Source organism: Mustela nigripes, chromosome 8, assembly GCF_022355385.1.
Source record: "Mustela nigripes isolate SB6536 chromosome 8, MUSNIG.SB6536, whole genome shotgun sequence".
In the NCBI taxonomy this organism is placed as follows: Eukaryota; Metazoa; Chordata; class Mammalia; order Carnivora; family Mustelidae; genus Mustela; species Mustela nigripes.
The window spans coordinates 74,987,815-75,012,165 of record NC_081564.1 but is presented as its reverse complement, the minus strand read 5'-3'; the positions used below and the strand labels follow the sequence as shown (position 1 = coordinate 75,012,165).

General features: G+C 40.2%; 1 protein-coding gene across 2 annotated transcripts in view; it reads right to left on the bottom strand.

Moving 5' to 3' along the window:
• Positions 1 to 5,046: 5,046 nt before the first annotated feature.
• Positions 5,047 to 24,351, bottom strand: part of MALT1 (MALT1 paracaspase) — a 60,234-nt gene continuing 40,929 nt past the window's right edge. For both annotated transcript variants that reach the window (XM_059409744.1, XM_059409747.1), the window contains 7 exons: positions 17,189 to 17,366; positions 16,341 to 16,415; positions 15,868 to 15,995; positions 13,346 to 13,495; positions 10,414 to 10,571; positions 9,809 to 9,934; positions 5,047 to 8,849 (listed from right to left, as the gene is read on the bottom strand). In XM_059409744.1, the coding sequence (XP_059265727.1) occupies positions 8,409 to 8,849; positions 9,809 to 9,934; positions 10,414 to 10,571; positions 13,346 to 13,495; positions 15,868 to 15,995; positions 16,341 to 16,415; positions 17,189 to 17,366 (1,256 nt within the window). In that variant the 3' untranslated portion in view covers positions 5,047 to 8,408. The remainder of the gene's footprint in view (positions 8,850 to 9,808; positions 9,935 to 10,413; positions 10,572 to 13,345; positions 13,496 to 15,867; positions 15,996 to 16,340; positions 16,416 to 17,188; positions 17,367 to 24,351) is intronic.

Sequence of the window (24,351 nt, the reverse complement as noted above, 5' to 3'; positions counted from 1 at the left end):
AGTTTCTAGGGGACAATCCTGCCTTGCCACTTGAGCTTGCGGTCCTGTAGGTACGTACCCCTGGCTTCTGGTTGCTCCCCACAACCCTGGCCTCCTCTGTGTGTCTTCTCTTGCAGCTCTTACAAAGACACCGAGCACTGGATTTAGTGTTCCCCAATCCAGGATGTTCTCGTGTCCACATCCTTGATTACACCTGCTAAGACCCTGTTTGCAAATAGGGAGTTACAGGTCCCGGGGGTTAGAACACAGAGATATCTTGTTTGGGGTCACCATTCAACCCACTAAACTTTCTTTTTTATGTATTTATTTGACAGAGAGAGCACAAGTGGGGGGAGCTGCAGAGGGAGAGGGAAGAAGCAGGCTCCCCACTGGGCAGAGAGCCCAACATGGGGCTGGATCCCAGGATTCTAGGATCATGACCGGAGCCAAAGTTAGATGCTTCATGGACTGAGCCACCCAGGCGCCCCGTCCCACTGTACCTTTCTGTTCTCTCTAGGTAAATAACCTAATGGGTGGCCCACGTTTTATTTTGGTGAAAGTGTTATAACAGTTACTGAGTTTTTACTATAGGCCTGCCATGCTAAGGTCCGTACTGGGGCCCCTTATGTAATACTCACGAGCACTCCTGAGGCAGAGACTCCTGTCTGCACACAGGAACAGGGAGGCATTAAGATGCAGGTAAGCTATGGGAGCAGAGCTTCCAACCCAGGCCACTGCTGCCTTAATCCCATGCCGCCTCTCAGTTCTTGGGGGGATCTCATTTTTACCGAGAAGTTGTCTGTGATTAGAAGTTAGAAGAATTTGGGGTGTCTGGGTGGCTCAGTGGGTTAACCCTCTGCCTTTGACTCAGGTCATGATCCCCGGGTCCTGGGATCGAGCCCTGCTCAGCGGGGAGCCTGCTTCCTCCTCTGTCTCTGCCTGCCTCTCTGCCTACTTGTGATCTCTGTCCATCAAATAAATAAATAAAATCTTAAAAAAAAAAAAAGAGTAATGTTTCAGTGTTTAAAAATATTTTTCATACACTTAGAATAATGAAGTATCAAGCCATACTGTTAACACACCTCATGAAGAGTCACTGTTTGGGGACACCTGGGTGGCTCTGTGGGTTCAGCAGCCAACTCTGCATTTTGGCTCAGGTTACAACTTCAGGGTCCTGGAATCAAGCCCTGAGTTGGGCTCCGTGTTCAATGGGAAGTCTGCTCAGGATTCACCCTCTCTTTCTGCTGCTCTCCCCACCCCCACCCGCTGTGCACACACTCTCTCTCAAATAAATAAATAAATCTTCAAAAAAAAAAAAAATCATGGTTGGCTCTTTTTCTGGTGATATGGGAAAACAGCAAGTTTAAGTTACCAAATCAAGATGCCATTCCTTCTGTTTTCAAAGTAGGGTTGCGCACTTCAAAGACTTGTATCTCTTAGATACAATATTTGATACTCCATCAAATATGAACATTTAGTGTCATGCCACTTTTGCACTGACTGAGCATTTAGGACAATAATGATTGGGTATCTCTTCGTCATTGGGTAATCAGCAGCAGCACTGGGGAATCGTAATGGGCTCTGGTCTGGGTTTGAGTTATCTTGCTTCTGCTGCTTGTCAGCTATCCAGGGTGAATTCATGTCTTGATTTGGCCAAAGTTTCTTCATCTGTAAGTTGCAAGGCTGCTGAGAGTTAAATGCGGTTGTGTGTAAAATGATTGTACGTAGGTAGAATGTGAAACACTCCACCCCAAAAGCTTGCTCACCTTCCTTTGCATAAACGTGTGGATCTGAGGCTCCTATGTATTCATTCGATAATGTTGATGAACCACTTATTCTGCAACATAATGGATGCATGCTACCTTTAAAAAGTTTGGAGAAAAAAAAATTTAAAAATCAGTTTGGGGATGAAATCACGAATAGAAAAGGGGATTGTTTGCCCACAGTGTTATTTCTTGCAATATATGAAAAGTAATCCAAAATTATTTTCAACTATGGGATTAGCTTTAAAAATCATTTACAGATGTTCACCTCCAGCCATGATGTAATGATAGGACTGGATTCACTCTCCCACCTTAAAACAACTGGAAAGCCACACACAAAGTATGAAACAATAGTTTTTAGATATTGGACAAAGGTCAGAGGTCACGATCTGTGAGAGAAGGGAAAGATAAGGGGGGATCGTGGTTCCCAGTGCTTGGGCTGCAGCAGAGGGAGGTTCTGGAATCCTGTCCCATCTGGACAGTTGTATTGTGGTTATGTAGGAGAACGTTCCTGTTTTTAGGAAGTACACACTTAAGTGTTTATTTAGGAGCAAAAAGTTAACCCTTTTGAATAGCTCAGGAAAAATATCATTTGTAGATGTATGTAGAAGATAGACATATAAACATATATATATATACACTTATGAGACAGAATGATAAAACATGTAAAAATGTTCACATAGGGAAGCAAGGTGAAGGGAATATGGGAATTCTTTGTACTGGTTTTGAAGTTTTTCTCTAAGTTTGGAATGTTTCAAAATTTTAAAAAATAGTCAAAGCCTGGTGCTTCTTAATTCTTAATTCTTAAGTTCTTAATTCTTAAATTCTTAATGCAGGAATACTCAGCCAACCATTTCTACTACTTAAATGCTGTTTCACAAACCCCAACCATGATGCAAAAAACTGGGAATTACTTCAGATTTGTGGTAGGTACTTCAGACTTAGCTACTCTGTAACAGGTAGAATAAAAGTATGGAAGTTTAGCATATATACATGTCTCTATCTATATTCGCAAATTACAGAACAGCTGTTTCCTAGGTAAAAACTGGGAAATCCAGGGAAGCAAAGACAAATAATTTCCAGCAGAGAAACACTGCTAATCAGTGGTCTTTGTGTGTAGACAGAATGTGCTAGTAACTGGTGACATTAGATTTCTTTTTGAAAAGTTTGAAAGTTTTTGAAAATGGATGCTCGTTTTGGGGTGAACAACATTCACAGCAACTTATTTTTAAGCATTTCTTAATTTTTCTTTTTTTTTTAAAGTAAACTATCCACCCAAGATGGGGCTTGAATTCATGACCCCAAGATCAAGAGTCCCATGTTCCACCAACTGAGCCACCCAGCCATCCAGCCAACCCAAATGCAACTTATTTTAGAAGGCGATGCTACATTGCCAATACTATGAAGAGTATTTGGTAGGAAGCATCTTAGTAACACATAATACATACCATACTGTGTATGTACTGACTGGTACAGTTTTGAAAAGGCCTGATTTGAAGGATGAGACCCTTTTCAGAGATCAGGCTCTTCAGAGGACTTACCATCTTGGTCCTGGCAGCCTTGGAGAGTATTGGAAGCCCTCTGATGTTACATCCTCGTCCCCATCGTGCAGGTAAGGAAACAGAGGCACAGAGCCACAGGGCACACTTCAAGCCACCCTGCTGCTGGGTGCTGAGATGAGCGAACTCCTCCTCTGTAACACCACGCTTTGTGTCTGATGCTGAAATATTTTTAGTGCTGTCAAATTGTAAAAAAAAAAATTAAATACATTTATACAGACATTCTCATGTTCTGAGTATCTTTTTCTTCACTAATTCATCTTTTATCAGTATGAGAAATAGGTCCTATAATTCAAGGGAAAGTATTTAAAAATACATAGGTTAGGCCTGGGTAAAACTCATAATGTCAAAATAGAAAAACAGGTTGAAATTGCACAAAAGCAATATATACATTAAAAAATTATTTATTAAAAATTATTTGTTTGAAAAATAGAGTCCGTGCACGAGCAGGAGGGACAGAGAGAGAGAGAGAGAGAGGGAGAGAGAACCTCAAGCTGATTCCACAGAGTGCACAGCCCAGTGTAGGCCTTGATCTCAAGACCCTCAGATTACAACTTGACCCAAAACCAAGAGTTGGATGCTTAACTGACTGGGTTGGATGCACCACCCAGGTGTCCCTAAAAGTAATGTGTAAATTCTGAGTGTTTGGCATCAGTTAACAGTGAAAAGCAATGATAGTATATAAATACCAGGGGAGGGGCGCCTGGGTGGCTCAGTAGGTTAGGTGTCTCTCTGCCTTTGGCTCAGGTTCATCCCAAGGTCCTGGGATCAAGCCCCACCACTGGGGAGTCTGCTTTGCCCTCTCCCTCTGCCCCACCTCCTCCTTCCCTGTTCACGCTCTCTCTCGCTCTCTTTCTCAAATAAATTTTAAAAGTCTCTAAAAAAGATTAAGTACTAAGGGAATATTCAAATAACAGGAAACAATTTAAAATTTATGAGGTCTTTTGTTTAAAAACCTCAGATTGAATCCTTATATTAAACTTGTGCCAATCTATGTATCAATGAATCAATTATCTGAGCTGTGGTTACATGACTGTATTTCTGGACTCTAACAATTTTGACTACCAAAGAGACCACCTTATGGTTGCTTTTGTGTGCAAGTAGGGCTACGAAAGGTAACAAACACTGGGGAAAAAGGAAAGGTCTGTTGTCTCTTTTCCATGTTGGTACCCTTCAAAGACTTTCTCAAGGCTATGATTTATTTGACCTGTTCACCTTCAGATGGATACCATGTTTATGTTTTATATTTGATGATCCATGTGTTGATTTCACTTTTTTGAATTAGAAATCATGTAACTTATAATTGCTAACTTTAGAACTTTTTGTTATTAGGGGCACCTGGGTGGCTGAGTGGGTTAATGCCTCTGCCTTCAGCTCAGGTCACGATCCTGGGGTCCTGGGATCAAGCCCCATATCAGGCTCTCTGCTCAGCAGGAGCCTGCTTCCCTTCCTCTCTGCCTGCCTCTCTGCCTACTTGTGATCTCTGTCTGTCAAATAAATAAAATCTTAAAAAAAAAAAAAAAAAGAATAGAACTTATTGTTACTTTCCAGAAAATACCCCCTTCCCCAGAAATTTATATTAGCTTTGGATTTAGGTGAGATTTTACTACCCTAATATCTTCCTCCCACTGTAATTGGTATCAGTGGGTTACTCTTCCGAAATGCTACTGCTGTATAAAATCCTCTGCTAATGTTATAAAGCAACTGACGTAAGAAGTCAACTCACATAAAAACATGGCCAAAGAGACAAAAAAAAATACACAATTGTTATTTTATTCGTAAAATTTTTTGACACAAATTTTTTTAAATTGTTATTTTAAAAAATGTTTTAAAATTATAAATACACGCTTTTAAAAACTCAAATATACAGAATGAACAGCTGCGCAGTTGAATGTGGAAGCAAGCTGTATGTCCACTGCTCTGCCACCACACAGGGCTGGAGGCTGGCACGCGCGGAGCACACACCTGGAACATGTCCATCCTCACAGACGGCCCATCGGATACTTTATTGGTTACTGGTCTACAGTGACCATAATTAAACACTAGTATATAAATTGCTTATTATTAGACAAGTTCTGTATACACTCTGGATACAAGTACCTTATCAGGCACAATTTTCAAAAACTTTTTCCTGTTCCATAGGTTGTCTTTTCACTTCCTGGACGGTGTTAAGAAAGTTCATTTGGAGGAGGTGCCAATTTATTTTTTTCCTCATTGCTTGGCGTTTGGTGTTGTATACAAGAAACCCCATCGCTTAGTCCAAGGTCACAAAGACTTGCTTGTATGTTTTCTTGCCAGTTTCACAGTTTTGGCTCTTATATTTAGGTGTATGATCCATCTTGGGTTGAAATTTGTATATGGTATAAAGAGGGGGGATCCTTTAGCACGTGGCTATCCAGCTGTCCTAGGACTAGTTGTTGAAGAGATTACTCTGAATGAATGCTTTGGCACTCTTGTCAAAAAGCAATCGATCGTAAACATCATAAGTTTATTTCTGGATTCTCAGTTATATTTTATATGCCCTCAATCCATGTTTATCTTTATGCCAGTATCACACAGTCTCAATTACTGTAGCTCTGAGGTTAAGTTTTGAAATTGGTTAAGTCTGAGTCTTCCAACCTTGTTCTTTTTCAAGATTGTTTTGGCTTTTGTCTTTTGCATGTGAATTTTATCAGTTTGTCAATTTTTGCAAATGAGCCAGCTGGGATTTTTGAAAGGAACTGCAGGAACTCTCTGAAGCAATTTGGGGAGCATTTGCATCTTAACAGTGTAAAGTCTTCCAATCCATGAACAACGTATTTCCATATATTTAGGTCTTCTTTAATTTCAACAGTGTTGCATAGTTTTTATTCCTCTTGATGCTATTGTAAATAGAATTTACAGAAAATCTCAATTTCAGAATTCACTGCTGACATTGAATGAAATAAAGCTGATCTCTGTATATAGATCTCTTATCTATCCTCTAGTCTGGTGAATTCATTAGTTTTTAAATGAATTTCTTAGAATTATAAGATTATGCCATCTGTACATACACGGGTTTACTTCTTTTCCAGTATGATTGACTTCTCTTTTTCTTGCTTAATTCCCTGTCTAGAACCTCAAGTACAATGTTGACTGGAAGGCATGAGAGTGAACATTCTTGTCTTATTCCTGATTTTGGGGGAGGATATTCAGAATTCAGTCTGTTGCCAATAATGATGTCAGGTGTGGGTTTTTTGTACATGCTGTTTATCATATTGAGGAATTTCCATTTTATTCCTAGTTTATTAAGTGTTTTTTATCATGAAAGGTGCTGAATTGTATCAAATGTTCTTTCTCCCAACTGTTAAAACAATGAAGTCAATGAATGTAGTAATTTAGTGCTTTATGAACATGGAACAGTTGATCTTCATTATTTATTAGTCTGTTTGTAAATTTATCAATTTATTTGTAAAACTTGTTTGTAATCCCCAATCAAAACTGTCGGCACTTTTATGATCATCCATAGATATGAGCAGACCCATCAATTTCCTGATACACACGTTTCCAGCAGGGGTGAACGAGGACGTGCTCTGCCTGTTTCACTGCTCACCCCCAGACCTGACCAGAAGATGAGCGGGTGGGGGCAGGGCTGTGTAAGCTTTGGCTCTGGGGCCAGTTGGACAGGTATGAATCCCAACTCCCGGCAGTTATTAGTGGGGTGGCCTAGGAAGGTCACTTAATATTTCTGAACCTCATTTTCTCTTTTGTAAAATAAAACAGTATACCACGATAAACTGTTTTCAGGACTTAAGATTATAATCTATTTGAGATATGAATACACAAACACTTCCCCTAGGAGCAATGGCTCTGCATTCATTAGGTCAGTATCCATAGTGACTTCCTGGACTATACCTACTGTGAATAACGAGAATTGTCTGCATATGACATTGATTTTTGGATGTTAAACCTTGCATATCTGGGATAAATCTTACTTGGTCATGGTGTATAATCCTTTTTATATATTGCTAGACTCAGTTTGCTAGTATTTTGTTGATGACTTTTGACTCTCCATTCATAACAGGTGTCAAGTTTTTGTTTTTTTGGAATGTCTTCACTTGGTTTTGTATCAGGGTAATACTGGCTTCATAGAAGGAGTTGGGAAGCGTTCTTTCTCCTCCCATTTTTGAGGAGAGTTTGCAAAGGACTGGTGCTAAGTCTTTAAGTGTTTGGCAGAATATATCAGTGAAGCTCTCTGGGCTTGGTAGTTTCTTTGTGGAATGCTTTAAAAGTACTAATTCAATATTTCTTGTTATTGGCAGTGGCCTTTTTGACATGCTTTAGGTAGGATGAAAGGTGGTAAGATCAATTCATTAAGAAAATGTTATCAAGGAAGACATATCCAGTGTTTTTAAGATTCAATAAGTAGCTGCCAAGATTATCCAGAGACAGAAGTATCCCGCTGTCTTGCTATAACAGAGACAAACATTTCATCATCTCTTCATGTGCTTTCATGACTTTAACAAGAAACTTCGGCCTGTTCTACATAAGATTTATATACAAACATCTTAATTAACACTTGCAGTAAAGTCCTATAATCACAAATTAAAGTTTGTACATTTCTAGATTATATACAGACATGTATATTTACATATTATCTTTAAATCTACCTACAAACATAACATCTGTCTCAGAACCTGTCAGAAAGGAAGTGTGTAGAGGGACAAACACTGGAACAGAAATCTGGAGGTCTCAGCGCTGGGCCAGCACTAATGTAAACTAGATGACGCAATCTGTTTCTCCCAGTGATAAGACTAGGTTAAGCCTGATGACCACCAATGTTTTTTTTCCTGATTCTCATAACACAATGACTTATTCTACAATGCCATTCCCATTGTTCTTACTTCAGTGCTCAAAATGAAAATATTTTTGTTACAAACAACTCTTAAAAGAGAATGAAGAGGAAGTCCGTCGGTCAATAATGTAACTCCAACACTTTAAAGTCCTGGGTTTGCCATGAAATATCTATCTATCACAGATCTTCTCTCTCTACAGATCCAGGTTTGCTTTTTTATGATGCCTCTCTTCATGTCAGTACTGCTGCCCTGGAGGCATCTAGTAATTATGAGAACTTCCAAAAATAAGGAGGTCAGTTTTCAGAAATTCGGAGCCCCTCAGAGAGATTGAATGGCATGTCATCAGTTGTCTCCACTGGCACATTGCTCCTCCCGAACTGGCATGGATAATGGTGGGTGTGGTGACTTGAAATAAATGCATCTGCCATCCGGCTGCAGCGACAGTCATCTGATGGCAAGACGTTACTGGAGTTACCAAGGTGTGAATGGTAAACACCGGGGAATGAGTCCTGAGATGAGGGGTAACGGCCGGTTCCCGCTGAGGTGGATGCCGCGGTCTGATAAGGGCCGTTACACATAATACACGTTTGGAAGCAAGTTTTCCTGCCCAAACCTCGATGAATGTCCAGTTTGGCAATGAGGGGTTTGCCCACGTTCACCTCCTGCTTCTCTTCGACGGTATCTTCCAAACCTGAGTACTGATACGACAGGCAGACTGTGAAGATTAGATGTTCCTGAAAAGGAGAAGAAGAATTATTTTTATCAACTGTGAAAGCATGCCGATCTTAGAGTATTACTGACATACACAAATACACACGTGATCACACAACAACAGCCACTCTCACTCCCCTTTCCCAGGTTCCAAATCCTCAAGGCTTGTTTACATCTTCTCTGCATTAAAAAAAGCCAGCTATAATCACCTTCCCTTTCCCTCAGTCAGTACTTTGAACTGGTAGAATTCTAGTTCTTGCTACCGGCAGTTACCAGAATCACGTGATTCTGGACTGTATTCCGGATGAACAGTTTAAAGGCATTTTTCTAAGCAGCGGGGCTTAGAAAACTTACCCTGCCCTACTAGTGGAGATAGGGAATGATCCTTTTTTTTTTTTTTTAAAGATTTTTATTTATTTGACATAGAGACACAGTGAGAGAAGAAACACAAGCAGGGGGAGTGGGTGAGGGAGAAGTAGGCTTCCTGCTGAGCAGGAAGCCCAAAGCAGGGCTTGATCCCAGGACCCTGGCATCATGACCTGAGCTGAAGGCAAATGCTTAACGACTGAGCCACCCAGGTGCCCCTGGAGAATGATCCTTTAATGAAAAAAGCTGGCTTTACACCTAGGCTAAAAGTTTAGCTGTTTTAATAAACATGAAATAATAATCCACAGTCCTGGGTGGAGAAGCAGAACCAAATCAGATTATAGGGTTATTCCAAAGACAAAGGAGACTATAGATAGATTAGCTATGAACAAGGTGATAATTGTCTTTTGTTCTTTTACTAGAAAATGATTATTTGAAGATGCTACGGTATTTAAAAGCACACTATGCTCTGAATCTCTAACTTTTCAACTGCGGAGAGTAATCACATATTCTCTCACACAAAAATCCTCAGGCCATTACCAGGGACAGAACAGAATATGACAAGGAATTTTCACTTCCACAAAGTCAGTAGTTAATAAACAGGAAAAGGAATAACCTTTAATTTTTGCAGCGAGCTGAGCCTGGTGTAGAGGCAATGCTTGGGAAGATCCTTGGACACTAAGTAGCTGCCGGTTTCTTCAGGTGTCCCTTTATTTGCATCTTTGGGATCAATATCTAAGTCCTGTGAAAATCAGCGGACATTATTAATGAAATCAGTTGAAATCACAACATTGTCTTTGACAGTAAACTATCTTTTTTTAAAAGCTTTTATTTATTTATTTCAGAGAGAGAGAAAAAGGGGGAGAAGGGCAGAGAGAGGCAGAAGCAGATACCCTCTGAGTGGGGAGCCTGTTGTGGGGCTCAATCCCAGGACCCTGGGATCATGACCAGAGCCAAACTCAGATACTCCACTGCGAAGCCACACAGGCATCCCTATAGCAGATGGAGATTACAAGTAGGCAGAGAGGCAGGCGGGGCGGGGGGGGGGGGTGAGGAGCAGGAGCAGGAGCAGACTCCCTGCTGAGCAGAGAGCCCGATGTGGGGCTCGATCCCAGGACCCCGGGATCATGACCTGAGCCGAAGGCAGAGGCTTAACCCACTGAGCCCCCCGGGCATCCCTATATTGTACTATTTTAAATAAAGAAGAAAGGGGGTTCTTACAAGAGGAAAATCGGTGACATAGGCATCGCACATCAGGACATCGGGTGGCTTGTGGACTATGCTTGTGTAGATTATCATGACATTGGAGAATTCGGCAGCAAACCCTAACTGAATCTGAACGCCGCACTGAAATTTAAGACACATACTCTCTGGGAGTTCTGAAAAAGAACAGAAAGAACAACTTACAAATAATCCCTTGAGGAGCCCTTTGGTAAGTTTTTTGTTCAGCAACAGACAATTGTTCCTTATGGGGCAAAATACATGGAGAGCTTTTGCTTTCACTTAAAAATGTTCTAGAACTAATACATTATTCAAAGATACAAAAACACCCAGGCATGCACTTACAGAAAGAAAAAAACCCCAAAAACCCGTGTTTTGCTGATCAAGCAAATAAAAATCTTTCATTTACTATTAGCTTACAGTTCTTGTCCCTCTGCATATGTCATTTTTTAAAAACATTTTATTTATTTTGTTAACAGAGAGACACAGAGAGAGGGAACACAAGAAGGGGAGTGGAAGAGAGAGAAGCAGGCTTCCTGCAGAGCGGGGAGCCCAATGCAGGGCTCGATCCAAGGACCCTGGGATCATTACCTGAGTGGAAAGTAGACGCTTAATGACTAAGCCACCCAGGTGTCCCTGCATATGTAATTTTTATAGTAGTAATCAAAAGTATCCACAGAATTGTAGAAAAATTTTCACTGTTCCCTCAATCTTCATTGAAAATAGTTTTTAGGGGCACCTGGGTGGCTCAGTGGGTTAAGCCTCTGCCTTTGGTTTAGGTCATAGTCTTAGGGTCCTTGGATGGAGCCCTGCATTGGGCCCTCTGCTCAGCGGGAAGCCTGTTTCCCCCCCACCTCTGCCTGCCTCTCTGCCTACTTGTGATCCTCTCTGTCAAATAAGTAAATAAAAATATCTTAAAAAATAAAAAAGAAAATAGTTTTTAATAAAGTATAATGTCACTGAATATTTGTTACTGTGAACAAATCCAGTACTCTTGAATATTTCTGGGTTTTATTATTTTTCTATCATAGTCAATATTTCTTATATATATGTACTTAATGCTTTAGGATTATTAGATATAGCTGCTTGATGGTTTCTCATATGTGATACTCTCATTTACATATAACATTTACATATATTTACATACATGTACATAGATCTCACCATACATTTCCAAAATGAAGTAGTAGTAATTTTCGAAGTGTTTACCTAGTTGATGGGATTAAAAAGGAAGAACTACTCTATCAGAGTTCTGATTTTTTTTTTTAAGATTTTATTTATTTATTTGACAGACAGAGATCACCAGTAGGCAGAGAGGGAGGCAGAGAGAGAGGAAGGGAAGCAGGCTCCCTGCTGAGCAGAGCCTGATGTGTGGCTCGATCCCAGGACCCCGAGATCATGACCTGAGCCGAAGGCAGAGGCTTTAACCCACTGAGCCACCCAGGCGCCCCTATCATAGTTCTAACTTTATTTTCTCTAATTACTACTTAAGTTTATTATTTTCCATATTTGTTTCTTAATTATTAATATATTCTCAAATTGTATAGGCTAAATTTGCATTGTTTGATGATTAATTAATGTTAATGTTTAATGATTAATGATGTTAATGTTTCTCCTTTTACCATTTTGCACGAGCTCTTTAACATACAAAATACCAAAAAAAAAAGTGCTCTCTTTCCAGACAAACTACAGCTCTAGAGCCTGTTTGCCTTGGTACGGAGATAGTTACCTACATCTAAAAGACAAGAAATCAGTATTATTTAAAGACCACAATCTTTTCATTATGTTTTAAATATTTAGGCCAAGAACTCTGGTGTAAATGTGGTTCTGTTCTGAGCAGCACCCATTCACTCCCTCACTCAACAACTACTTTACTGAACACATACTATGTACCAGGCATGGTTCAAAGTAATCAGCAAACAGAGAAAAACATTGGACCAGCCCATGTATAAAGTTTGTTTCTTTCTTTTTTTTAAATTTGAAGATCTAATTGACTTTATTAGGCAATTCATGAATTGGGCAGCAGCTTATCCACCAAGTAAAGAACCCTTCATTTCATTTCATAAACTTTTTTTTACTGTTGAAACTTATCACCATGATTTTGTTATTGCTGTTGTTTAGATCTTTTTTAAATGAAAAGAATAAATTTCAATTACTTATCCAATTATCTGGAAAGCCAAGACAATACATTTACAACATTTTATATTTTAAAGTGCTTTGACATATTTAGCCAAAAGTCTATTTCAGAGAACAGACTATTATGAAAAACAGACTCTTATACAGAAATTCACCAAATATAATTTTCACTTATCTACAATAAGGGATTCACCATGCAAATATTTGGGGCTCACAGCAAATGAAACATTTTTACTTCAGTCAATAATTTAAACTCACCTTTTCACTAAATCACATAGAATTACCAAAGGTAATTAAGTTACAGATAGGATTTCCCCCTCACTGTCTCTTATCTTGCACTGACTCACTGATGCAAGAGTCACAAGGAGAGAATTCTCAGTAATACCCAGGAGCATATAATATTTACTGACCAGCATGCTTGTTTCTTCGCATGTGAGATCGCATCCAATAACCAACAGCCTTCCAAGGATCAGTTCTTGCCCCCATTTATAGATAACAAGTTTATCAAGTGGTAGAGACAGGATCAGAACCCAGGCCTGTCTGATTTTTCAAACAGCACACTTCCAACAGCTCACAATTTAAGAAAATCCAAGGGACTGTATATTAGATAAGTTGTTTAGTTTTGGGCTTGCCTACCAGGTTAAAATACTTTCACGAAAAAATCGAGAGAAAAACTATCAAAAAACAAAACAAAACAAAAAACCACAACTATTTATCCAGAAGGGGAAAAAACCTCCTTCATGATTTAATAGAGCATATCGTAGGAAAACCTCACAAGAATCAGGCCTCACCGTACCGTGTGCTTTGGCCCACTGCAGATTCCGCACCAGAGACTCTGCAGAATACGCTGTTCCCTGGATTGGGTCAGTGAGTGCTCTCTTTTCAGACAAGCTACTCCGAATCTCTAGAGCCTGTTTGCCTTTGGTGAGGTGACATTTACCCATATCTAAAAGATAACAAATAAGTATCAAGACCACAATCTTTTCACCTTTTAAATATTTAAGTCAAGAACTCTCCTGCAAATCCAGTTACGTTCTCAGATCACTCACTCAACAGCTATTTTACTGAACACCTATTATGTGCCGGGCATGGTTTAAAGTAATGGGAAACAGAGAAAAATATTAGGCCAGGAAACTTCTGAAGATCCCCTTTTAGCTTTTATCTTCTATAATTCTATTATCATATCCCTAATATCCTAAGCCTTAAAATGCACAAAGAATTGAAAGTACATTCCTTCCTTCAAAGATTTTTATTTATTTGAGAGAGAGAGAAGAAGTGGCGGGGAAGGGCAGAGGGAGAGAGAGAGAGAAGCAGGCTCCCTTCAGGGAGCCCAATGCAGGGCTCGATCCCAGAACCCTGGGATCCATGACCTGAGCTGAAGGCAGACGCTTAATGACTGAGACGCCTAGGCGCCCCGAAAGTACCTATCTTTACTGAAAGGGCAGCCATGATAACTTTATGTCTATACTCTGTTGAGAAATACATGTATTTAGTAAACAAATGACTACCTAACTATGCAAAAGGTAAGATTTCATGCCCATCTTTGCGTCAGATAGCTTTATTTTTAAGCAAGGAAATAATGTGTTACAACTACTGATATGGTTGGTTAAAGGACCACCATTCCTCTCCCCTGACTCAAAATAACCACTGTTCAATGTAGTACCTATGTTCCCATGTCTGTCTTAATTTTCACTTATGCACAGGCATTGGTAAGTGGTTTATGCTAATGTTTTAGTTTTTTGGTTTTTTTTAAAGATTTTATTTATTTATTTGAGAGAGAGACAGAGATAGCAATAGAGAGCATGAGCCAGGAACAAGCGGGAGAACCAAGGTCCCTGCCGAGCAGGGAGCCCAATGTGGGGTTTGATCTCAGGACCCTGGGTCATGATATAAACTAGAAGCAGTCGCTTAACTGACTGAGCCACCCGGTGCCCTTAATGTTTGAGGTTTTGAACTTAACAAAACTGTTATCCTATATGCATGCTCCATTTCATTAACATGTTTCAGGCAAAGACTTGTGATTACTGATAAATGTCAATTTAAATTTATAAAGCCATATATATCATATTCTTTAATATGAACAAAATTATAGTTTCCCTTACTACTGTATGTATTATTATTAATAAATAAAGTTATAAAGTAATAATATCTGGTCTTTGATATGTCATTACTTATCTGGAAAAAAAAGAGGTAAAACTAAGATTGTTAAACAGAAGAATCTATTCTTAAATAGAAGCCAAATATAAAAACCAGATAAAAGCAGAACTTTTCCGGTTGAAGCAGGATGGTGGGAGGAGGTCAAAGCTCTGGTTGTCTATGTTAAATGGGAAAGTGGTTAAGTCAGGTGATCTAGCTAAGAGATCTACACTGATAAAAACATCAAAATAAACAAAAGTGACTCATGGCTCTTAGTGAAACACTCACGTATCCTATACTCCACCTGCCATCTTTAGAACACCCTTGAAACTCCCGTTTCTCAAGGGCTGGTTTGCAAAAGGATTGCCTTTTGGCATGGCTTCTAAAATGGCATTTCAAAAAACACCTGACAATCTATATGTACTTGTTTGGCCCTCGACAGGAGCATAACATTATGCTGAGAAGGAAAGGGATCACAAGGAAATGGAAGACATGATGTGAGCCCTCTAAGATCATGTCCTGAAAATAGAATTTAAGAACCATGAAGTCCATTAAAAAAAAAAAAAAAAAAAAAAAAAAAAAAAAGAACCCAGCCTTTTCCACCCAAGTCTCAAAATATCTGCAAAACTGGATCAGTCTGATCCTGGGAGAGGATGTTCTCTGGACAAGTCTCTCTGCAAACAAGCCCACAGAGCCATGCACCAGGCATGAGGCACAAACGAGGTACAGAGCTCTGAGGATGAAACTTGACTGATTTCAGTCTTGCCCGGGACCAGCCTTGTAGCTCGAGTCATGCTGCACACATGGCACAAAGCTTAGTAGATGGCACAAAGCTTAGTCACCAGGGAGAGGAGGAGGGAGGAAGGAATCAAACACGAGTGTTGCTGAATGTTCTAGAAAAAATTGCTTTATAAAAATAAATACTGGCGCGCCTGGGTAGCTCAGTCAGTTAAGCATCTACCTTCGGCTCAGATCGTGATCCCAGGGTCCTGGGATCAAGTACCACATCGGGCTCCCTGCTCTGTGGAGAGCCTGCTTCTTCCTCTGCCTCTCTCTGTCTCTCATGAATAAAATAAATAATCTTAAAAAAAAAAATACTAACTCCAAACCTGCACAATAACGGTAGGAATAAAACAATCCTCAGAGAACCCCGAGTAGCTTTCTCTTTATTTTTTATTTTACCTTCTGCAACTTCATCCAGTAACACAGTAATTTTCTTGTCTTCTAATAATCTATCTTTTAAAAATTTCATAAAAATTCCATTTGCCAGCCCAGAATGCTGGATTTCAAAAGCTTCTGCTCCTTGACACCTTAAACACAGCAAAAAGACAAATTTTTTTAAAAAGTAAACACTTGCCACCCGGGACTTGTGTAAATACTCATGAGCCTCATTTGCTTCCCTGCCTTTTGCATGACACCCTCATTGCGGAGCTTATCTTTAAGCAGGAACTAAATGCTCGGGGGGTAAGTAAAAAGAAGATGCCAAGATATGAGGAGCTAAAGTCAATTATTTAACTCATTTATCCTTTCAAGAATTATCAAGGATGAAAATTTATGCCTACATTCCTATGGATATATCTAGGCTTCTCATCTTTCATCAAAAAGAAGTCATTGAAAAATGAATGCATCTTGAACATGAATGTAAAATTCCTTACGTGGCGTATCCAAACACAATATTGGCAGTGACTTTTAGCGCATCCAAGATTGGGATAGTGTCATCATAGTCGTTTCTATTTAAAAGGGAGGAGGGAGAAGGACAGATACAAATATGAAAAAAGTTAAACAGCATTTTAAAAAGAGCGTAAGTAATAATATAATGGAAAATCTGATAATGATATTCTATTATACATAACTGATTCAAAATGCCTTTATCAAATCAGGTACATATTTACCCCTAAATAATCTAGGGCTCTTCTCCTGTTGAGATAGCAGACAGGCACAACACCTTTTCTCTGGTTAGCTTTAAAACTGAAGTTACGTCTGAACTCTGGCCCTGGTTTCTCATCCGTATGGGCTGAGCAAGCACAGAACTGTATTTCCGAGAGGAATAATCACTGGTGCTATTCCTTAGGAACCCAGTGACCAAGAACTGGGATCCACACCTTCAAACACCTGGTCTGGCAACACTCCCATATCTGCGAGACCAGGACTGACAGAGGCCCAGCTCTATGTGTACTGTTTTTATCAGTTCTGGGAGAAATCAGTGCAGTGAGGACTAGAGACATCTACAAACATTCTGAAGAGTTGAACCTTCTGGAATATAAATACATATGCATACCCTTTAGTTCCTCACTTTTGTTCTATAACAAATAGGAAAAAAGTTAAAGTGATTAACTACATATAGAGAAATGGAGTTTCCTCCTTGGTCAGTTTCAATCTGTAATTACAAACTCACAAGCCTGAGTGCTTCTCAGCATTCCCAAGTTTGCCTTCGATTTCACTGTCAAGGCTGGTATTAATCTAACTCCAATGAGCTTTGTTTAACAAAGATGAGGCAGTTTACCTTTTCCTACACATGTCCAACAAGAACACGTTAAGCCCAGTTTCTTTTTCTTGCATCAGTTTCAGTATATTTTGTACACATAGACAGTTTTCAGACCTATATGGATTTGGAGCATCAACAGGGACCATAAAGCTGTTGCCAAAGTTTTCATAACCATGCCCTGCATAATATAACAACCCTGGAAAGGAAAAAAAAAAAAAAAGAGGTAAAAATTAATTCTAAATTGCACTCTGAACACACATGTAGCACTCTTTAGGAAAAAAAAACCCAGACTTTGTTTTCAAGTTAATGCAAGCTTATTTAAGAGATATCCAATTATAAACACAGTCCATGTTAACTAAATTTGTACAGAAAATTATTTTGACAAGTCTTCAAGTATTGCACTTAAACCAACACTGAGATGCTGTCCTAAAGTGTATTTTAATTCGTAAAAATAATACATTTGTAAACAATGGTATAACATGGAGTCCAATTTTATCTCATGATGTACAACAAAGAAAAAGGCTAAAGACTTCTTTGTTGACTCCTGTGTCTCCTCCATGAGATCAGGAGACCAAGAGCTCCCGCAAGGCAGGGTTGGTATTATCTTTATCTGTGTATTCCTGGCACACTGAAGGACTCAGTAAATTTTTAATGGATGGACAAATAAACACAGTTCAGATGAGTAGCAACGGCCATATCCAGAACAAGAAATTCCACAGTTATTTCCACAGAATGTGAGTAAGGGCTATAAAAATATAAATGTAGCTTTCTCTAAGCAGAGAAGGGAAATCTGTTTTCATGATTATTTTTTCTTTTCTTAAGAGATATAATTATCATTAATTTTCCATCTAGAGTCTCTTGAATTAATAATCTAAAATTTGGGTTCCTTTTAGTGTTCCATAGATGAGTCATTATTTCTTTGCTGAGAAATGATAATATAAAACGTGTACCAAACAACTCTGAAGATATTCTTGAAAAGAAGTTTATTTTGGCTATACAACGACTCCCCCAAGACATCAATATGGGCTTCCTTATAACAATATTTGATAGAAATACTTGTGAAGACATCCTCCCCTGAGCATGCAGTTTCTAAGGTCCACTGATGCTCTCTCAGCATTCTGGGTATGATGACTTCTATGGGACCCTATCTTTAACAGTATAAAGGCACTGAGACAGGGAACAGAAAAACTAATCCTTTTTATCTACAGGCCCAATCCCTAGCAAAGAACGGGGCTCTGAACACTAAAACAATGTGTTTCATTCGGTCCTAGAAGGCAGGACCCCGGCCTACTTTACTTGAACTCCTACTAAAATGGGAAACATGGTTCTTTCTTATGTAACATTTCAGGTAACAAATGACAAAATGGGCGCATTCATTTATTCAGTGTGGGTTTATTCTATCCCGTCTGTGCCCTGAATGAAACCATGTAGGCACTGAAAGAAATGAAAAGGAAGACAAAGTTCCTGGCCCAGGGAGCCTGCAACTCATTCAGTCCTGCTCCTGCTGTTAGTCAAAGAACAAAGAAAGTCAGCACATAATGAAATGCCATAAATTATGTGGTTAAGGAAACCCTGCCTGATAGGAGCAGGGTGCAGAGGGGAGGCAGGGTGAGGTGAGGTGGGTGGCCTTGAGAGCCTGGGTGCAATCTAGAAAGGGAGAGAGAAGAGTGAGGTTCATTAGAGGCAGGAACAGCGGCAGCAAACAAGGTGAGGATCCAGAATGGCGCTCACAGAAAGGAGACCAGCCCGGCCAAGAATCCAGGTATTGCTGTAAATGGGAGTGAGAGCGCATTGATAGGGAGCATTTTGAAAATCACGACACAGGGAGTGGATTTAAGTCACTAAGCAATGAAGATCAAGTAAGTGAGAAAACAACCTGAAGAATAAGGGAGAATATTTGCAAATCATGTATCTAAAAGGATAACTTGTGTCTAGAATATGTAAAGAACTCTTCAATTTAACTATAAAAAGACAAATACCCCATTAAAAAAATGGGCAGAAAACCTGAATAAACATTTCTCCAAAGAGGATATACAAATGCAAATAAGTACATGAAAAGCAAAACAAAACGATGAGCCACCGCTTTGCACTTACTAAGGCGGCTATAATAAACACAGGCAATAACAAGTGCTGGCAAAGATGTAGAAAAAATGGAAACCTCATTTATTTCTGGTGGGAATATACAACAGTGCACGCACTTTGGAAAGAGGTGAGGCAGTTCCTCAAAAAATTAAACTCAGAATTACCCTATGACCCAGCCAATGCAAGTGCAATCCAAGGTACACATACCCAAGAGAACCAAAAATGTGTGTCCACACAAGAACGTGTACACGAGTGTTTGCAGCAGTGTTATTCACAAGATCCACACAGTTTATGCAACCAACATGTCCGTCTGCTGATGAGTGATGTGGTACGCCCATACAGCCGGTGATTATCCAGCCAAAAATATCACACAGCACAGATGAACCTTGAAAACATCATGGCATGTAAAAAAAAGCCAGACACAAAAGGACATGTATGGAATGATCCCATTCTATGAACCGTCTCAAAGAGGTAAATCCATAAAGCTAGGAAAGTGGATGTGTTGTTGCCAGGGGTGTGGGATAAGGAGGAATGAAGAATGAAGCTAATGAACATGGAGCTTCTTTTTTGGGATGATGAAAACGTTCTGCAATTAGGTGACTGATGCACAGCTCTGTGAATATATACTAAAAGCCGCTGAACTGTATACTTCAAAAGAGTAAAATTTATAATTCTTTATCAAGTGCAGGTACCCCTTGCTCTTGAAGTTTGCATCAGACCACTTTGCTTTTATGAAAGACCTACATTAGTATTCACTTTTTTCTTTTCTTTTTTTTTTTTTTTAAAGATTTTATTTATTTATTTGACAGACAGAGATCACAAGTAGGCAGAGAGGCAGGCAGAGAGAGAGGAGGAAGCAGGCTCCCCAGAGAGCAGAGTCCAATGTGGGGCTCGAGCCCAGGACCCTGGGATCATGACCTGAGCTGAAGGCAGAGGCTTTAACCCACTGAGCCATCCAGGCGCCCCTACTGTCCACTTTTGTTACTCAAAAGAAACCCAAAGAGGATTTCTGCTTCGACGAGAAAAGGCAAAAAGTGAAAACAGAGCTGAGTGTATCTGCGGCCGGCATGAGCCCTGGAGGGGCAGCACGGCCCCCTTCCCCAGGAACCATACCGGGCAGCTCAGCAGTAGCACCAGTGCTGTGAGCTGTGTCTGTGAGCCTCTGAGCTTCGCCTCAGTGTATCTGCGTGTATCTGTTAGCAAGATGTATACTTCAGTAGTAAAGAAGCCTGTTTGGGTCTGGGAACACTTAGGCACATGGTAGGTGCTTCTTCCCCTCAGAGGAGGGCTCTGTGTGCTCAGGGCAGGGGACCTGCATACAACATGGGACGCTCCTCCCCATCAGTCTGTTCACAGCTTCTGAAAGCCAGCTCTGCTGATTTCTAACCTTCATGACCCTGCTCCGGTGACCATCTCCTTCCTGTCCACCCAGATCATGACAAGTCCTCGAGGGTCTTCTCAGGCTCTGAACACTCGGCAGGCTCTCACCCAGTTTCTGGCTTTCTGACACATGGCAGGCTCGCCCTGCTTTGAAGCCCTGCAGCACCCCTCGGGGACACCCTACAGTTCATTTCTTGTCTAAAAATCACAATAGACATTAATCGTACACACTGGTAGAGATTTTTCATGGTTTTGAAAGCACCTTCATATACATGAACTGATTTTAATCTACATAGCTACCTTTAAATAATTTATATCCTTATTATATTCTTGAGAAAATTAAAAAGATCAAATGACTTGCTTAAAATCATATAGATGGTAGGTAGCTGGACTCTAAAAAGGCATTTTTTTTCTCATTATATTAAGTGCCTTCTAACTTTGAGAATATAAATATATTAAGGGACTTCTAATTTTGAGAATATAAATCATGTTCTTTATTTTCTGTATCTCCTTCAACATGTAGCATACTTCTTTATCTGGGCTATGGATATAATAAACTCAGTACATGCTTTTTGAATGCATTAAATTAACAGTGCAAACCAATCAGGACAGAAGTAGATGTGGAGAACGTCCCACAAAAGTCTGATTTGCAGTAGAAATGGCACCATTTCTACAACCGGTATTACTAGCCAGCCAGCCAGAGGGCTTGGGGATTGCCCCCGTTGTATCACGTAATGCGTCTGTCTCTAATAAGACTTACAACTTGGGAGAAGGACCAACTCCAAGGGAAGGTTCGGTCTCCAGTGACCAGGGAAACCTACGTGTGGTCTGTTATTTCAGTGCCATATGTCCTGCTCTGCAATCACCGAAACTAAGGCACTTAGAACAAAATACCTTTTGTGCTCCCCAAAATGATTTATGAAAAGTGTAAGCATTTTGTATCAAAGTCTACATCCAAATTACACTGTGGGAGATTAAACATTTTTATGTAAAATAAACTAGCCCAAATCATGGTATTTTAAGAATTGCATCTGTAAGTACTTATTAATTTAATCGACTATTCCATTACTCAAGGATAGAGGCACAGAATAGGTATCTTTATAAATGACAAAATATTCAATGTGTTTCAAAACACTATCCTATCAATTAGACCCTTAGGGAATTTTATTTCTGGGGAACATGATTTCTAAGAATATAGTTCATTACAGCTATGCATTCTTGTCCATAGAGAAAAGAACCGCTTCGGTGAAGGCTGTCCCACCGTGCACTGAGCACCGTGCTCTGACCATGACCATGGCCACCGCAGCAAACTACATGGCTCCTCCCCTGTTCACACAAAAGTGCTTTAACTATATGGTTATCATCTCCTATGATCCTTACGACACATCTCTCATGACCGGGGAGGTAATATTACTGTCCCCCTTTTACAGACGGGAACACTGTAAACAGACACTGATGAATAGTGACAGGGCCAGAATCTGGACGCCGGCTGGGCTGTGCTCCCGCTGCACTGTCTTGTGGTAACTACCGCTGCCATTCTAGTAACTTTACTCTCAGATAATACAAACCGTCCATGTACTGGTTATTCATGGCCTCACTATTACGATCATCTTAAAACCTCCATTAAAAAAAAAAAAAAAAAGGAATCTGAGGCTGAACCTTAATATGTAACAACATGGAAGCCAGGTTTCTCTAGTTGAGGCCTGATGTGGAATGCCACCGGGTTCAAAACTCCACATAAAGTGAAGGAAAGTGGAATTCAGGAAATTACAACAATAGTGGGCCAGGCACCGGGATAATTATTTTATCTTATTTATTCGACAATCACCTCATTATGTTAGTTTACCACTTCATAAGTCTTTTTGGGCTTATGAAAGTGAACTAACTTGGTTCTAGTTACACACCGGTCAGCAGAAAGGCCTGAGTGTCGGACCTGGGTGAGCTTACTTGAGGCCCCCCTGCTTCGCCACTCAGCTCCACTGAGCCGAACGACTCCTCTAGAGTAAGTAAGGCTTTGGCCGTATTCTGACCAGGCTCCTTCAGCATCCTCCTCCACAAAAGCACGGCAAAACTGCCGCAAGCGATGAGGGTAGAAAGGCACAGGGTGGGGGAGATAGCAAGCCAAACAGTTGCTCCCTACCACAGTTACATATGGCAACTGGAAATCTTTATCTCCACTTGTCTGCAAGGACACGTGGCAGAAATCAGTTATTCCTGCTCTTAGTGTGTTTTTTAAGTTTATATCTGTTTTAAAAGTGAATTACCTATTTTCTGTTCTGTTCTGTTGCAGTTTTTGCTTCTTTTACAAACCCGCGGGCAACAGGATATAAAAGGGCATAAACTTGAGTGTATACTTTCCCTCTCTGCAGTTGTTCCCGCTGGATCTGCTATGCTCTGCCTCGGCCCCCTCCCCCACGGGATACCAGCCGTGACCTGGGGCTGCCGACTGGAGGTGAAGGTGCAGGAGGAGGCCGCCCCGTGAGCCTCTACCCCACTGACATTTCATGCAGATGTGCCTGATGTTTAGCATATTCACAATACTTGAAAATATAATGCAGTCACTCTGTTAGGACACCAATCAGTAGGATTTAAAAGCCACCTAGCTTTCGGGATGCCTGGGTGGCTCCGTTGGTTAAGCATCCAACTCTTGGTTTCAGCTCCTGATCTCAGGGTCCTTGAGATCGAGGCTTACAACAGGTTCTGTGCTCAGCACGGAGTCTGCTGAAGAATCTCTCTCCCTTTCCTCCTTCCCGCGCATTACCCCCCTTAAAATATAAATCCTTATCAACTACTTTACCAACCTAAACCCTAAGCTGGCTAATATTTTTCCCTTTTTCCTCATTCCTTTCAGTGATGCTTTAGAATTCTTTCCTGGTACTTTGTAAACGGAGGTAAATTAAATACAATAAAAAGAATCAAAACACTATCTTTTTAAAAAAAATATTTTATTTATTTATTTGACAGAGAGGGATCACAAGTTGGCAGAGAAGAAGTCGGGGGGACAGGCTCCCCACTGAGCAGAGAGCCCGATGTGGGGCTCCATTGCAGGACCCTGAGATCATGACCTGAGCTGAAGGCAGAGGCTTAACCCACTGAGCCACCCAGGTGCCCCTCAAAACACCATCTTAATCTAGACTAAAAACATATTAAGCAATTGCCAAGAAGGCACATTTGTACAGTATATTCTACCATATTTTCATAAGAAAAATGAATGTCCTCACCCAGAACTACCACTCTACACACTCATAAACAAGGTTATGTTATTACAATATCAACCTAAGAGTTGAAATCCCAAATTTGAGATATTTACTTTGTTTTTTTATTTGTGTTACAACTGTAATCCTATTATTTTATTTAAGAGGAAACTCATTTAAATAAGATTTTAAGATTCTCCCCATCCCATATATAATGACATGCTGAATCTTGGGGAAAGAAAAGTTTTTTCTTCCATTAAAAATTCTCCTTTGAGACCCATTAGCAATTCCACCAAGCCCACTTCATCATATCAGTCTAACTATAAATGAAGGGTCAAACTTAGAAATTATTGGGGTGCCTGGGTTGCTCAGTGGGTTGAACCACTGCCTTCAGCTCAGGTCGTGATCCTGGAGTCCTGGGATAGAGCCCCACATCGGGCTCCCAGCTCTGTGGGGAGTCTGCTTCTCCCTCTGACCTTCTTCTCTCTCATGCTCTCTCTCTCAAGTAAACAAATAAAATCTTTA